The sequence below is a fragment of the Fusarium poae genome, chromosome 3, assembly GCF_019609905.1.
Source record: "Fusarium poae strain DAOMC 252244 chromosome 3, whole genome shotgun sequence".
In the NCBI taxonomy this organism is placed as follows: Eukaryota; Fungi; Ascomycota; class Sordariomycetes; order Hypocreales; family Nectriaceae; genus Fusarium; species Fusarium poae.
The window spans coordinates 445,905-463,555 of record NC_058401.1 but is presented as its reverse complement, the minus strand read 5'-3'; the positions used below and the strand labels follow the sequence as shown (position 1 = coordinate 463,555).

The following is a 17,651-nucleotide window of genomic DNA, read 5'->3' as shown; positions in this document are numbered from 1 at the left end:
TAAACGGCAGGGGTCTTTATTTAATATTCTTTATTATTAAGTTTATGTGACAGCTGCGTCGAATCATAATGCTGCCCACGATGCCAAGATTGAGGGGGTAGATAGTGTGTCGGATGACGGGTTAGTATATTGTCGGGTACGGGGTTTGCTGGACTATATGGGTAACAAGGGAGACATATCGAGAGTCTAGGCTGTGTATGGCTAATCAATGGGTAGGATCAGACCGAGAGATAAGGTTGGGATTCTGGGGAAAGAGTCTGGGGAAATAGAGCGTTATCCGCAAAGCGGGTATGGGATCGCCCTGGACGTTGACATGCGACTTGTCTTGATCAAGGGAGCCACCAACAGAGATCTCCTGAAAGCATCTTGAGTCAGATGAAATATATATGATGGATGTTTTCATTGTTGCATGTTGCATGTTGCAGTTACTGTATTGCAGATGTTCCTTCTAGACAATGACTTGCATATTGTTGCTGTACGAGGGATCTTCCCATGTTGTTCTTGGTCGAATTAGTCTCTGTGGAAACAATAAACTACCTACCTAGGTACTAAGGTATGTCAATAGAAAAGTAACCCATTTGCCGCCTCAAGGTTGTGATTCGTTCCGACACACAAAGCAATACCGAGTAATACTGTTGCTCTTTTGTTCAGACATTGAGTGGCGCTGGCCAACTGTGGCGGACAGCGTGGCTGCGGTTTCGGCTCGTGGAATTTCCGTCGAGAATCCTTGCCCAGAATCGTGTCGAATAATGCAATCTCGAGGCAATTCTCTATTGATAGCTGTCAAGACGGGTCGCATCTGCTCAACTCAATTGAGGGACAGTGACGACTGCTTCGCCTTCTACAATAACCCAACGCAGTTTTTCGACCACCCTCCCTTGATGCCTCCAACGCGACCCATTCCAATCATCCTCGACGCGACACCGACCTCGATTTCGATACAAATGTACCGTTCGTAGTTGCGCAACACAGCTTGGACACTCGGACGCGCAAGAATCGCAAGCTACTCTATAACTTGTTCATCAATTGAGGTGCTGGTGGCGTTGTCGCGAGGCTCTCCAGGTCATCAGTTTGTCCCAGGGTATCTCTATGGAGCTCCACCGGTCGCATTCCGAACTCGACGCGTCTAGGTCTACGTCTGTTCTGGATTGACTACGATCCCAACTCTAGCCGAACGAAGGCGACAACGAGATCATGTACAAGGGAGAACAATTTATTAGGCGCGTACTTGAAGGTAAGGTCGTAGACTATCACAGCTACCCTGGATATGTAATGCCCAATTAATAAAATGACACAATGCCCGGGCATCAATCCCTTGTACAAAGAGTGCTCGTGCCGTATCTCCATGGTCCATACGTGAATAAACAGTTGTATCCGTAACGTAATGTTGAACTCAATTGCTTTAATTCATGAACCTCGCCGAAAATACAGACGTAATGCCAATCCCTCTCAAGTTTTACATCCCTGGTTGTTAGCCCAATCGAACAAAACTTGTCTGTCTACACGTACAAAGTCACAACTGAAGAAAGCCTCGACCGCCATGAGGCTCAAACCATTCATCATTCGCGTTCCAGGCTTTGAGCAAGGACCCCCTCCCGCATCCAACGCTGAATTGTCGGGTTCTTTATTTTCGTGATCCACTGGAATTGGGGACACACGACAACCAGAGTTTTTTCTTTCTTTTTTCTTTCACGCGGGGCCCCAGGTTCAAACCTTTGAGACGCGCTTAGTTCAGGGCTAACCTGGTCGACCGTCGCCAAAGAACCCTCCTTTTGGGTAAAACACTGACTAACGGCGTCCACTTGACCAAGAAAAAAAAGAGGACGACAAAAGTCATGCAATTGAAGCCATCTCGTGTTTTTGGAGTAATTTGTGACATAATATATTATTACAAGGACATGTTATTTCTGTTGTCTTGAGCAATGCTGTGTATATGTCTAGATGTGTACAATTACTGCAACCGCATACCTATTCTAAGGATGAACATAATTGAGTTCAATGGCACAAGACTTCAGAAAGAATACCACCATCAATTGCAATTCACTTAGTACTCGTCATTAAAATATCTCTAGTGAGGCTCTAAAAGCTCTACAGCGGCTAATCGGGTACATTAGGGGGGGGTGGTCAGACACTCGCACAGCACTAAGCCCAAACAAGGGGTCATAGCCTACGCTTCTCTACCTTGTACCGTTCGTCAGGATCCCCAGAAAATAAACAAGTTCGGATCCATGCATGGGGCAATGGGGGTAGAGTAGTAAGTAGTTGGTTGGTGAAAAAAAAAAAAGAGAGAGAAATTGTTTATTTAAAAAGGACTCGACTGCTCCATACCCCAGATTTCAACATTGCTCTCCACAACTCGACATCTTTCTCCCAAGTCTCTTTCTACCATGTCAAACTCGGACGAGCCTTACACCATGGAGTCTACTCCCAAAAAGACCATCTGGCAGTCTATCCGTGAGAACCCAAAGGTCATCTTTATTGCCTTTTTTTGCCAGTTTGGGAGGTTTCGAATATGGTTACCAACAGGGTGTTCTGGGACAGTCTCTCGTCATGACCAGATTCACCCAAAACTTCCCTTCAGTTGTCGAATCATCTTCAGCGACTGGATGGCTCACATCTATCCTCCAATTAGGAGGTATCCTCGGATCTCTATCAGCTGGTGTCCTCAGCGAGATCATCTCACGAAAGTACACCATGTTCATCGCCTGCTGCTGGGTCGTTCTCGGCAGTTACCTCTACGTCGGCGCCACAGCCGGAAACCCTTCTCTTCTCTACGCCGGCCGTTTCCTCACTGGTATCGGTGTCGGTCTCTTCAGCGGTGTTGGCCCTCTTTACAACGCCGAACTCTCTGCTCCCCATATGCGAGGTCTTCTCGTCTCTTTCTACCAGCTCGCCACCATTCTCGGCATCATGCTTTCTTTCTGGGTTGGTTACGGATGTAACTACATTGGTGGAACCGGCGATGGACAATCCGATCTTGCTTGGCGACTTCCTTCCATCATCCAGGGTATTCCCGCTGCTATCCTCGCCGTTGGTATCTGGTTCATGCCCTTTTCTCCCCGTTGGCTCGTCAAGGTTGGCAGAGATGAGGAGGCCAAGTCTACTCTCGCATGGATGAGGAAGCTTCCCATCGACTCTGACCAGGTTCAGGTTGAGTACCTCGAGATCAAGGCCGAGGCTGTTTTCGAGCAAAAGGTTTTCGCCAGAGATTTCCCTCACCTCGCTGAGAAGGGCAAGAGCCGTTTCCACCAGGAGATTGCTCAATACGTCACTTGCTTCCGATCCATGGACAACTTTAAGCGAGTTTGCACTGCTTGGCTCATCATGTTTTTCCAGCAGTGGTCTGGTATTGATGCCATCATTTACTACGCCTCCAACGTTTTTATCAGTCTGGGTCTCACTGGCGGAACCATTGCTCTTCTCGCTACTGGTGTCACTGGTGTCGTTTTCCTCATCAGCACTATTCCTGCTATGGTAGGTTCCCCAACAACGAATTCGTTTGAAATCCCAAGCTAACACTTTGTTTCCCAGTTGATCATCGATCGCGTTGGTCGCAAGCCTATGCTTCAAGTTGGTTCCATTGTCATGGGTGCCAGTATGATTACTGTCGGTATCATCGTTGCCAAGTTCCGTCACGACTGGCCCTCTCACGTCGCAGCCGGTTGGACTGCAGTTGGTCAGTAATATCTCTCAATATCTACATGAGCCTCGACTAACATGTCTTTAGCTCTCATCTGGGTTTACATCGCTGGTTTCGGTGCTACATGGGGTCCTGTTTCTTGGACTCTAATCTCCGAGATCTTCCCCCTCTCCATCCGTGCCAAGGGTGCTTCCATCGGTGCTTCCAGCAACTGGCTCAACAACTTTGCCATCGCCTTCTTCGTTCCTCCCATGCTTGAGGCCTGGGAGTGGGGAACCTACATCTTCTTCGCTGTTTTCCTGTTTGCCGATATCCTTTGGGTATGGTTCTTCCTTCCCGAGACCAAGAACGCATCCCTTGAGGAGATGGACCGTGTCTTCAAGAGCCGAGCTGGAGAGCAGGATGCTGAGCTTCTTCGTGAGGCCCAAGCAGAGGTTGGACTTTTCGGATCTGCTTCTGACCGAAAGGCTTCTATGGAGAAGCAGGGCGAGAAGCACGTTGAGGAATTGTAATGGATGTTGTGAGATATTTTGGAGGGGGATGTGATACCATAGTTTAGTGAACGAATAATGTTATAAAGATGAATGTCGATTATACCCGCAATTTATATGCTCTGCTAGTGACAAGTAACGCGATGTGTTTTTACATTTTACTATGCATGGATCCAGTACAGACTTGATTATCGATGAGAAATGGGCAAATGTGTGATTATTTTCTGCCCAATAGATGGCTTAATTCATGGTAGAAACTAACGCCACACAAACATGTTTTCTCCGAAAAATCATAAGATATGCCCGTCAAGATGGTCAATAGATACAACATGCAATATTACTGGTCGGATAATGGGAGTCAACCGTGTTACCTTGGTTATAATTCCTATCGAATACAGGCGCTGTGTATTTTTCGTTTAAAAAGGATAGTTAAATGTTCAGTTCGTGTGCGCACTCGAATAGTGTCAATTGCCGTTGAGAAAATCCGTTCGAATTGTTGTGACATCAAGACAATCCTTTGAGTTGCCACATGATGTTCTCCTCAATGCAATGATACCTACTTCAATGCGGGGTAGACGATTAAAGTGCTGATTAAACTGGACTTTCTGGGGCAACGTTGCTTGCTTCAAACTAAACTGTACTACGGGCAACCATAGGGCTCACTATTCCAAAAGTCAAATATAAGGCATTTTTCTTACTATACTTACCCTAATATAGTATTATAAGCTTAAATATATATCTAGTAAATATTATATATATTTAGTTAATAAAATTATATATCTTATTAAGAATTATTAATATATTATAATTATTAAACTTAAGGCTTAATTCTATAGATTTAATATATATTTAAATACCTTATATAATATTATAAGGCATTATATAATATAATATTATACTTTTTTTTTATTAATTATATTAATTACTATTAATTATTTTATAAAATAGATTAAATTTTACTATAAAAATAGTAAATACTATAATAATATTTATATAAAGCTTAATAATCTTATAAAGGCTAATTTTTATTTATTTTATAGTTAATAATTTACTATTTTTAAGGTTATTAATTTTATTAAATAAAGCCTTAAAATAACCTTATTTCTTATTATATAAGGTAATATAATAATTATATTAACTATATAAACTTAAATAGCTATTATTATATATATTAATACTTATAATATTATTATTAAAAGTTAATAATAAAGTATTATATTAATAGCCTATAATAGCCTAATTATAATTATATTATATACTAGGTTCTATATTATAATAAAGTATAAAAAGGAGATTATTAAAGGTATTTTATTATTAAGATATAATAAGCCTAGCTTAAGTATTATATTTTATTCCTTTAAGAGTAAAATAAAGATTATATTAAGTATTATATATTTATTATATAATAATATAGTTATATTTATTATATTAAATTTTATAAATAAGCTTTTTCTTATTAAATAGTAATTTATTATCTCTATTTAAATTATAATAAATTTATATAAGCCTTAAGAGTTTAATAATACTATCTATAAGATAATATAACTATAAAACCTCTTTAAAGAAGTTAGTATTATAATTCCTTTAAGAATAAAAACTCTTATTAATTTTATATTCTTTTATTTTTAAAAATAGGCTAATTTTAAAGAAAATAATATTATTTAATCTATAAAGAGATTAATTAAAATAAAAAGTAATACTTTATAATCTCTAAAATAAAAGAAAAAAATAAAAAAAGAAACTATATTACTTATTAAGAAAAAGAATAATATTAAAAAGGAAATTAAATATAAAGATATTAATATTAAAAAGGCTAAAGGGTATTTATTATAAAATAGAAAAAGTAAAAATAATTAAGAAAGTATTATTTTAATTATATATAAGGTATTTTTAAATAATATAGAAGAGAATAAAAAAGAAATTATAAAGGTATTTAAAGAGAAAAAAGTTATAAAGGAAAAAGTAAAAGAGGATATTATTAAGGCTAAAACTTACTTAAAGTAAAGTATAAAGCTACTATAGAGATTTAAATAAGTTATAATATATATATAAAATACCTTTTTTTATACTATATAAGGTTAATTATAAACCCTAGATCTTATTATTAAAATTATTATTTATCTTTTAATTAAGTAATATAATATTAATATTATATATAGCTAAATAATTCTATATATAATTAATTCTTTCTATAAATACTAAAAAAAGCCTAATAGCTAATTATTAATTACTAAGTATATAGTCTTTTAAATAAGCCTATAGGAATAAGTATATAGAGAGCTTTAAGGTCTTAAGGTTATTATAAGGAAAGATTTATCCCTTAAGAAGTTAATTATAAATTATAATTAACGTGCTTGATAAGCGAGTGAGTCAGACAAGCGAGTGGGTCAAAAATCCCTCACCTTACAACATTTCAATCTGATCAGATACTTCTTAACCAGCAACTATGTCACAGTCTTCAAATGAAGCTAGAATTCTTCTTGCCCTTCAGGCCCTTCAAAATGACCAAAATCTTAGTCTCCGACGCGCCTCAGGTATATATAAGGTTCCATTTGAGACCTTACGCCGCCGCCAAAATGGCATTCAATCACGACGTGATTCCGGCCCAAACTCGCGGCGACTATCTGATCTGGAAGAACAGACTATAGTTCAGTTTATTCTTGACCTAGATTCGCGAGGGTTTCCCTCGCGAATCCGTTTTGTGGAAGAAATGGCCAATTCTCTACTTGCAGACCGCGATGCATCACCTGTCGGCAAGCGCTGGGCTCATAACTTTATAAAGCGACAACCAGAGCTAAAGACGCGTATCTTTCGGAGATATGACTATCAGAGAGCTAAATGCGAAGATCCGACTATTATTCGTGGCTGGTTTCGGCTTGTACAGAACACAATCGCTAAATACAGTATCCAACCAGGTGATACCTGGAACTTTGATGAGACCGGCTTTATGATGGGCCTTATACAGTCCGGGATGGTAGTCACAGGCTCAGAAAGGCAAGGAAGGCCAAAATCAGTGCAGCCAGGAAACCGTGAATGGATTACTGCAATTCCAGCGATAAATGCCGAAGGTCAATCGATCCCGCCGTTTATCATTGGTTCAGGCCAGTATCATCTTGCAAACTGGTATCGAGAAAGCAACCTCCCCGGCGATTGGGTTATTGCAACAAGCCAAAATGGATGGACAAATAACGAGCTGGGTCTTGAGTGGCTAAAACACTTTGATCGATCAACAGCGAAGCGATCAGTTAGTCTCTATCGTCTCTTGATCCTCGATGGTCATGAAAGTCACCACTCTGTCGACTTTGAGAGATACTGTCAGGATCACAAGATCATTACACTTTGTATGCCTCCTCATGCATCCCACCTACTCCAGCCTCTCGATGTCGGGTGTTTTTCAGTACTGAAGAATGCTTATGGTCGAGAAATAGAGCATCTGATCAGATGCTCTATAACCCACATTTCTAAGACCGAGTTCTTCCCAGCCTTTTATGCCGCTTTTCAAGCTACCTTTACAGAGAGCAATATCCAGGGGGCTTTTAGGGGAGCTGGAATTTATCCTCTTGACCCAGAAACCGTCGTCTCGAAGCTTGATATACAGTTACGGACTCCAACGCCTCCTGGGGAGGCAAGTCAACCACCAAGTCCATGGGTTTCAAAGACCCCAAAGACAGCAACAGAGGCTCAATCTCAATCTGAATACCTTACCAGACGAGTTATTATGCATAAGAGCAGTTCCCCAGAGTCAATAATTGAGGCTATTAAGTCAAATACAAAAGCAACATTGGCAGTTATGCATGAGGTTGTCCTATTAAGAGATCAGGTCCGAAATCTTGAAGAGGCAAATGCAATACTAAGCCGGCGCCGGAGGGCAAAAAGAACAAGACTACAGAAAGGAGGAGCGATGACTGTACAGGAAGCATTACAATCAATTGATCAGATAGATGTGAATACGCAGGTAGTGGCAGAATCATCAAGAAGTGGTGGTCGAGGAAGGTCGGTTGGACCGGGTGTTCGGCGTTGTGGTGTATGCGGCAAGACCGGGCATAACGCAAGAACATGTCAAGAGGATATTCAGGCCTCTGGAGATGAGTATAGTGAGTAGTTATAGTCAATTGAATGAATTGAAGCAATTTTATCATCTAGATAATAAAGAGGGTTAAGATTTTTGACCCACTCGCTTATCTGACTCACTCGCTTATCAAGCACGTTATATCTTTAAGTAAATATATATAAATATTAATTAGATTATTATTAAAAAGCTCTTTAAGTAGCTATAATTAATAAAATAATATTAAAAAAGTATAATTCTTTATTCTTTAAGTTTTAAGCTAATTATATAATACTTAAGGCTAACTAGGAATAATATATAGCCTATTAAGCTATTTATAAATAATATATATATTTTAAAGAAGTATAAACTTAAAAAGCTCTATATATATTAATAATATATAGAGATAAAGAATAATAATTTAATTTAAAATAAAATCTATTAAAAAGTTATTTTAAGTAATAATATTATTAAAATATTCTTATATAAAGTTAATATATTAATATAAATTAATATATAAATATATATATACTAATATTTTACTTTATTCTTATTTAAATAATATTATTAGCTTTTAATTTTCTTATTATATATACTTTTACTATATATCTAATAATCTTAAAATTAAATTAATTCTATATTACTTTATATAGTATTATATAATTATAAAAGGTAATAATATATACTAGCTATAAAGAGGGTTTTATTATTATAATTTAATTTAATTAAATAAAGTATTTTACCTTAAGTTTTAAGGGTATTAAAATATTACTTAAATATACTATAAGATATATTAGCTAATATATTAATATAAAGCTATATAATACTATATAAATAAGTATTAATTAAAGTATATACTTTAATACTTTAAGCTTTTAACTTATTATAAGTATTAATTAACTATATATAATTAGGCCTAGGCACTATTTATCTAGTTTAGTAATATTATATTATACTTTATTATTTAAAGATATTTATAAATATAAAGCTTTAAAAAGTATTATATATATTATTTCTATTAAAAGATATACCTTATTAATAAATATAAATATAAAGATAATTATAATTAAAAGATTATAGTTTAATATTTAATAGGATATTATCTATAAATATTTAATATAATTTTACTAATTATATTTCTTTTTATTCTTTAGTTTAATATTATAATATATTAAGGTCTTATTATATTTATTATAGGCCTATAAATATAACTATAAAGCCTTCTTTCTATAGTTATTATAGTATATTCTTATCTTTAAGAATATTATTAAAGTAAAGCTTTTATATATAATTATATAGAGCTTTTATATTATTTATATATACTTAATTAATAATTAAAGTAAAATCTTTAAATTATTAAGTTTTAATATATTAATATAATATTATATAAAATATAAAGATATAAAACTCTATAGAAATATATACTATAAGCTTATTTATAGTTATTTAATTAATATTTTTTTACTATTTAATTTAATTTTAAAATAGAGTTAAGTCTTTAAAAAGGTAATTAATTTTACTTATTATAAAGTATAAAAAAAGGTAAAAAGGTTTTATAGAGATATATATTATAAAAAAGAAAATTTTTTAATCTATATAGTCTTTTTAAGTTATTTTAATATTTAAAGATTAAATAACTTTATATATTTATTAATTATATTTTTAATTTTTTAAAAGTAAAATAAATTAAATTTAATTTTTCCCTTAGGCTATATATAATATACTATAAAGCCTTATTTATTACTATAAATACTATTATATACTAAGAGTATATAGATCTATTATTAATTATTAAATTATATCTTTAAAAAAGTTAAAAATTAAGCTATTTTAAAGTAAACTATATATAGTAATTCTTTTATATTTAACTTTACTTTTTACTTTTTTTTCCTTTAAAGCTCTTAATATCTTTTTTTAATTTATTAATAGCCTTTTTAAAAAAGTAAATAATTATAAAGTATATAAAGTAATTAAGGATATTAATTAGCTTTATAGTAATTACCTTAATAGAATTATTATTATTTAAAGAGATTAAAATAGTAAATTTATTATTAAAGTTAAAGTTATACTTATATTTACTTTTCTTAAGTATAAATACTATAGAAAAATTAATATAAAGCTATAGTAAATAGTAGATAATATATATAGTTAATATAAAAATATAATAGGCCTAAATAATTCTAATTATAATTAATATATCTTTATAGCTTATTTAGATATATATAGCAGTTTATAATTATCTTATTATTAATAGTATACTTTTTATAAGGCTTTAAATTAAAAAGAAAAGCTTTATAAAAATAATAAAGTATAATATTAAAATTCTATTAAAAGAATTTTATTATATATAAGTCTTAAGTATCTTACTTAAACTAATTAATATAAAGCTTAATAGGCTTTAATAAAAACTATAGGGATTAATATAGTATTATATATAAAGAATAGTAATTTATTAATTCTTTATTTATTTTAATAGCCTTAAGACTTTTATAGTAATAATTTATTAAAGTATAGTATATAGCTTAAATAGTAATATTTAAATATAAAGTAGGCTATTTATTAATTTTAAAGTTAAAAAAAGAGATAATAACTTTAAATATTTCCTTAAAAAGATAAAAAAAGTACTTATTTATATTTATCTTTAAGGCCTCCTTTATAGCCTTATAGGCTAAATCTTTATTATAAATATTAATATATTTAATATAAGCTATAATTAGATTAAAGGTATTTTTAATTAAATCTAGCTTTTTTAAGTTAATATAAAATAATATATAATTAATATATTATAGTTTAATAATAATAAAAAGTTATAAGGCCTTTTTAATAGCTTTATATTCTATTGCTTTATTTTTATTAAGTATATTAATAAAAAAAATAATTATAATATTATTAAAACCCTCTTTTTTAAGGCCTTAAGGCTTATCTTTTTACTCTTTAGCTTTATTTTTAGCTTTATCTTTAATAGCTTTATCTTTAGTAAAGAATATAGCTAATTCTTACTTTTAGGCCTTTTTTATAATAATATATTCTTATTACTTTTTCTATATAATAATTATCTTTATAATAGTAATTTCCTTTATAATAAGAGCCTTTATTATAATAAAGGCCTTCTTTATAGTATATCTTAACTTTCTTAAAGCTATAAAGGGCTAATAAGGTTATATATATACTTATAAAGATAAAATTAATTTATAAAAAGTATTAATATTATTAAAAAAGTATTAGCTTTATATAATTAATTAATATATAAAATAAGTATATAGAAAAGAAAAAAAAATATAAAAAGAAAGCTTATAATTATATAAAAATAATAAAGGCTAAATAAGATCTATTTAAAGTATAAAAAGGATAAAGAATAAGTTTATATAAAGTAAAAGAGATTTATATTAAATTTATAACTTTAATATAAAAATTAATAAATAAATATAACTATAAAAGAATAAAAATAATATTAAATAAAAGATTTAAGCTATATAATTTTAAATATATAGATATTAAGTTATTTAAGGCTATTATAAATATATAAATATAGTAAAAAGTAAGGAATTCTTATTTTATAAAGTATATTAATTTTAAAGGTAAAAAATAAAGCTAAAGCTATAATATATAAATATAATTAATATATTAATATATAACCTTAAGAGCTTTATAAACTAATATAAATTACTTATATTATTATAATAATTAACCTTTTATAAATTAAAAAGAAAAAAAATGCATTTAATAAAACCCTACAGGGAAGGTTAACCTACTACGTTTTAACTTTTAGAACAGTAAGCCCTATGGTCGCCTGTACTGTACTGACTTTTTCTCCGTTTGTTACTTGGCCGAGCGAGTCATGGGCCAGAGAGTCTGGTCGCCTAAATCCCTCGAATTCAGTCTAGCGTGTTCCCCAGATGATTCCCCTTGGTTGGTGTAGTCTAGTCTAGTTCCCCAGTTTACTGGCACTTTGGATGGGGTCATCCGGGGATCACCGGACGCTGCAAATTTGCATGCTCTGTTTGATTCCATTGCAACGGGAGGAATCAGAGAGGCTACAGTTCCTCTTTGGGATGTAACTGCATTGTTTACCATCATCTTGTCGTCCTTGATGTTCAACTGCGACGCTACCATCTCCACTTCTGTCCGATCGACATCGGCTCACTATGGCATTCTTCCCCCCGGAGGACTTTTCCCTTGACCCACGCTTCATAGAGCTACAGGAAGAACTTAGGTCTGTTCTGTTTGCGGGCTTGTCTGCGCTATCACCAAGCGCACCATGTACCCCAGAGGCAGAAGCGACACCTACACAGTCACCGCAGACACTCGACTTTTCCAACGTCACTGTCAATATTCCTCATGATAGGTTAATATGCTATCTTCAAAATTGGGTCACCGAGTGTGCACCCTACCTGGATAAATTCGATGAGGATAAACACTTTCAGATCCATGTACCGCTCATGGCGCAGAAATCGCCGGCGCTTTTATATGCAATGCTTGCGTTTTCGTCAAGACAGATGGAAAGGAGGGGTCTTACGCAAGAAGGTGGTTGCGATAGTCTTGAGTTGTACCAGGAGAGTATCAGGTTACTCAGTCCCGGACTACAAGCCAAAGATCCAAATATGTTGGTGACAGCTTGTATTCTAGCTGTCTTTGAGTTGATGTCGGGAGGTTCTAAGAACTGGAAGCGTCATGTGGAAGGATGTGCTTCACTGTTTGAGTTCTTTGGAGTCGATGGCTTCTCTGGCGGTTTACCACAGGCAGTCTTCTATTGCTACGCAAGAATGGAATTATGCGGTGCCATAATCTCTGACGGGACGGAGACTACGGTTCTTCCTCTCTCAAAATGGGCACCTCCTGCGCCCGAATCGTTGGTCTCTTCTGAGCAGATTGAAAGATATGTGCGGGACATGTTTCACGAGAGAAGCCGCGAGTCGCCCGACATGCAAGCCAACTGGGCTATATACCTATGTACAAAGGTCTGCGATCTACGATTTCGAAGGACGCAAAGTCTAGAACTCGGACGTGCAGACGTTCAAGATGACAGACCGTTCTCAGAACAATGGCAGCAGCTTTGGAACGAGTTGCAGTTCTGGCTTGATCAGCGTCCTACAACGATGAAGCCGATAAGCATGGTTGAAGCAGGAGACAAACAGATCTTCCCAGCTATGCTTTTCCCACACTGGGCTGCTATTTCCAGCAACCAGATATATCACACTGCGTGTATCCTGATGCTTGAAATGCGGAATCTGGGACATGAACTTGATTATCAGTGCCTGGCTCTGTGGCATGCACGTCAAGTCTGTGGTATCTCATGTGCGAATCTTCACCCCGGCAGTCTTGTCAATTCAATACAGCCACTTTACATTGCTGGGAAACTGTTTTCGCATGTCAATGAGAGAAAGCAGATAGCGAGGCTTCTTAAATCGATTGATCGTACAACTGGTTGGGGTGCACTTTGGAGGTTGACGGATCTTGAGGCTGAATGGGGGTATGATGCGGGAGCGATTCTAAAGACTTTATAGAGTAGTCGAAGTAATAACTAATACATGCTGACCCATAATTTAATTGGTACCAACCTGTAATGTGATCTGGGGACAGATGCCTTGACAGACAAGGTGCTCTCCACGTCGTAGCCGCCGTCGCCTAAGACACACCTTCAAGGTTAGCGTGACCAGAACCGTGGTGGAGTACATGCAACAACTTGTAGGACATTGCCGACTTTATATACTCTTCACATGCTACACAAAGACTAAGTATCCAGTACACCTTTACCTCATACTCATAGCCATCCATAATGCCATCGTCAAAGCCTGTCATCAGCGTCCTGGGATCTCTCAACATCGATCTCGTCTCATACGTTCCCCACCACCCATTGCCCGGAGAGACAATAACTTCCAGCCAATTCAATGTCTTCCCAGGTGGAAAGGGCGCAAATCAAGCTGTTGCTTGTGCAAAACTTTCTCGAACTTCTGATTTCAAGGATTCGAGTGTCGACGTTGTCATGATTGGTGCCGTTGGGGCAGACACATACGGCACGATTCTCCTGGACAGTCTCAAATCATACGACGTGGGAACTGGTTCAATCATTGTGAATCAAGATGGCGGCGCTGGTTCGCAAAGTGGTATTGCAATGATTATCGTTGATGAGCCAACGGGTCAGAACCGCATTATCTTGTCTCCAGGAGCCAACAATTCTCTCCAACCAAGCCAATTCCAACAAATACCTGGGCCAGCGCCTGCACTACTCATCATGCAGCTGGAAATTCCACTTGAGACTGTTATTCAGGCTTTTCAAACGGCAAAGGCAATGGGAACACCGGTACTTCTCAACCCTGCACCAGCTCAGACTCTTCCCGCAGAGATTTACCAAGGGCTAGCACATCTCATCTTGAACGAGACCGAAGCAGCTCTATTGTCAGAAAAGGATGAATCAGAGTTTGAAGACATTTCTGTGGTTGAACAAGCTGCATCTGACTTCCTTGCCAAAGGTGTTCAAAACGTTGTCATCACGCTTGGTGGAAAGGGTGCCTACTTTGCCAACGATACCGGCGCCAAGGGTCTCATTCCTGCGCAGAAAGTCAAGGTTGTCGACACGACTGCAGCCGGTGATACTTTCATTGGTTCATACGCAGTACAAGTGGCACTCGCAGGTCAACGAGGTGAAAAGTTGGACATTGAAAAGGCAGTTCATTCAGGAATTCGAGCTTCATCACATACGGTCGCGAGACGAGGAGCACAAGTATCCATTCCATGGAAAGACGAGTTGGAGTGATTTAGCAGCTAGTATCTACTTCAATACATACATGTTTGTATGCTCTGTGTACAGACATTACGTTAGTGTAGTTGAGATTGATGTCAGCAAGAGGGATTGGAGTAGAGCAAGCTGGACAAACAGACTGGCATACCATATTGAGCATCACATCGAGATTGAACTTGATCGATTCAAGAGTGGCATCTCAGGTTGCGATAGTATAGTTGCAATTGAAACCAGCGAAGGGGATCAAAGCAGGGGAAGATGGCAAACAGACCCGCATACCATGTCGAGAATTATATCAAAATAGAAGCCTAACGATGTTTCAAAATTACCGAAGTGACTCATTCCAGCAACTGAATGACTAGTGTCAGGAATGGAGGTTGGTAGGGGCGTTGGAATGCCGCGAAGAGGACCAGAACTGCTGCAGATCCGCAATCTCCCGTTGGAGCGGGATTTTAGTCGCATCGCCAATGCGTTGGAAGCAAGATAGTAGAGCTTCCTGCTGAGAAGGATACGTCATGTCTCTCGCAATCCGAACGACGGTCGCCACCACAACAGGATCCCATTGATCAGGAAAGTTGTTCCACAAAGCCAATTTGGCAAGCTTCTGGGCGTGCCAGCTCTTGGACGTAAGACGATGCGGTGCTGGAGAGAGCTTGACCAGACGGGGTTTGTAGGAGAGTAGAAGTAGTGAGGAATAATGTATTGTGAGGTTGGCTTGTACTGCGATGGCACTGGAGTACACATCGGCTGTGAATGGGGAGTTGGTGATTGTTGTGTGTGCATCTACCTCGGAGCTTTCCAGTAGAGGGACCATGTCTGGTGGACGATCTCGAAACCATTGTACACACCTTGCCCATAGACCCGACCATGTCGCCCATACCAGAGAGCTGGGCTCTTGTGTTGGGGATTGTACGGTAGTGAGACCATTGAGGAGCGGAATGACCTTGTTGTGTATTAGTTGACAGCATGATGTCAGATGCGCCAAGCATGTATCGTAGATCGCGCATGGAGACATGTTGGGGCTCAGTAAAGTCTCGTCCATGAGAGATACCGAAGGCCGAGACGAGGGCGATCTCGACGCTACGATAGAAGCAGCCAGTTCTATAAACAAACATCCTATTAGCTTGCATTACACATCGCACGTGGGTTAGGACTTACCAGCTTTGAAGTGGAACCGATCCAGAGTCTTGAGAGGTTCTTCTTGGTTCTCAAAGAACTGATATCGATCTTCTCCGAATGAGCGATCTGGATGCAGATTCGCCCATTCAGATGGGGACGTGTAGAAGAAATTGCCCAATGCCAGCAAAGATCTCCCCACGTCGGCCGTAAAGGCACTTTCTAGGGATAGCCGATGCTGAAGATGTTGGACGAGATGGAAGTCCCCTTCTGGAGCGGTTGATGCTCTGCTTCGCCGCATCGCAACCCACACGATGACATCCATAATGACGGACTTTTCAGCCGCCAGGGTCATGATCTTGGGGCCGAACGAGGATCTCGGGGCATTTGAATCAAGCCAGGGTGCTATCTGGTATCGGAAACGGAGCATAGCCGTTTGTCGTTCGGAGGAGTTTTGCTCCGACAGGACCGTTTCGTTCCATCGGGCGGGTGTGGGAATCTGATTCCCTTCATTGTTCGGGTGATGATGTGTTGATGTTGTGACGGTTGGTTGGGAGGTATTGGTAGTGGTATTTTCTGCAGAGTCGATCCGATCGCTTCTAACGGTACTAGACAAAGGGCTCGCAAGGACTGGGTCGAGGGTCGAGGGGCTGTCGTCTATGAACGATACGAAGGAATCCTGTATGGGCTTTGCAGACAGTGTTAGCTCAGGCGACGCGACTACTAGTCAGTGATAACTCACCAGCAGAGAGTCAGACTCTTCGGGGGTATCCCCTCGGGTATCGTCTCGAGCACAGTCATCTCTGCGTAGTGACGATCGCACCCCTGGAACAAAGGTCCACTCTTTGAACTCGCAGGTCACATTCCTACCCTGACAGCTCCCGCACTGGGGCCTTTGTTCATCGCCTTTGATCAATGTTAGATGGGACAAGACACGCCGAGGTATAGAAAAGTTACCGACACTTTCTGCGACGACGTCGACATGGTATACAACCTGTGCGCGACCTCCTCTTGTTATCAGGTATTCGTCTGATAACTGGCATTGCGATAAGATTAAGGTCATATCGTGAGAGATGGGAAACAAAAAAAGAGGAGTAGCAAGGGCGGTGTAGAGTGGCAGTAATTTCCCTTGACCATTCCTCTCAAATTGGCTGCTGGAAACATACGTGACGAAATTCGTTGGTCACTTTATGCTCTTTGGGCTACGGCTCTTAGACTGCTTATTTTCGTAACCTAAGACCTGGAAAGTAATCTTTTCTACTACCTACTAGCCACTATCTCATCATGTCATATCGTGGATTGATTCTTAGTCAGATAACGGAAAATAATATGTCTACATGGAGAAATTGATCCAGAATTAGGAAAAATGCATCGCGTGAATTTCCATATAATGAATGAGACAATTCAACCTCAATCGATTGGGCTTGTTATCGACAAGTGACTAACTTTCTTATCGATAAGGGGGATAATGGCTGTTGTCTGCTACCCTAGACGATACACATTTGTCAAGCATATTCAAGGAGCCAGCGAAGGGAGCATCTCATTGTCCTGAATCAAATCATGATGAATCTGATGTAATTTTTCCAACTTTATAGTATATGTTAACAGGCAGCAATA

At 37.2% G+C, this 17,651-nt stretch overlaps 3 protein-coding genes across 3 annotated transcripts; 2 read left to right on the top strand and 1 right to left on the bottom strand.

The window, feature by feature from the left end:
- Nucleotides 1-2,387: 2,387 nt before the first annotated feature.
- On the top strand, nucleotides 2,388-4,152 carry FPOAC1_007519 (uncharacterized protein; the record flags this gene model as incomplete). The annotated part of the gene is made up of 4 exons (XM_044851975.1): nucleotides 2,388-2,468; nucleotides 2,527-3,474; nucleotides 3,532-3,676; nucleotides 3,728-4,152. 4 exons carry the CDS (start codon nucleotides 2,388-2,390, stop codon nucleotides 4,150-4,152), a joined length of 1,599 nt encoding a protein of 532 aa, XP_044704645.1.
- Nucleotides 4,153-12,324: 8,172 nt separating this feature from the next.
- On the top strand, nucleotides 12,325-14,933 carry FPOAC1_007518 (uncharacterized protein; the record flags this gene model as incomplete). The annotated part of the gene is made up of 2 exons (XM_044851974.1): nucleotides 12,325-13,458; nucleotides 13,947-14,933. The coding sequence occupies 2 exons, from the start codon at nucleotides 12,325-12,327 to the stop codon at nucleotides 14,931-14,933; spliced, it is 2,121 nt and encodes a 706-aa protein (XP_044704644.1).
- Nucleotides 14,934-15,282: 349 nt separating this feature from the next.
- On the bottom strand, nucleotides 15,283-17,077 carry FPOAC1_007517 (uncharacterized protein; the record flags this gene model as incomplete). Its single annotated transcript, XM_044851973.1, has 4 exons — nucleotides 15,283-16,019; nucleotides 16,077-16,722; nucleotides 16,777-16,940; nucleotides 16,996-17,077. The coding sequence occupies 4 exons, from the start codon at nucleotides 17,075-17,077 to the stop codon at nucleotides 15,283-15,285; spliced, it is 1,629 nt and encodes a 542-aa protein (XP_044704643.1).
- Nucleotides 17,078-17,651: the final 574 nt, after the last annotated feature.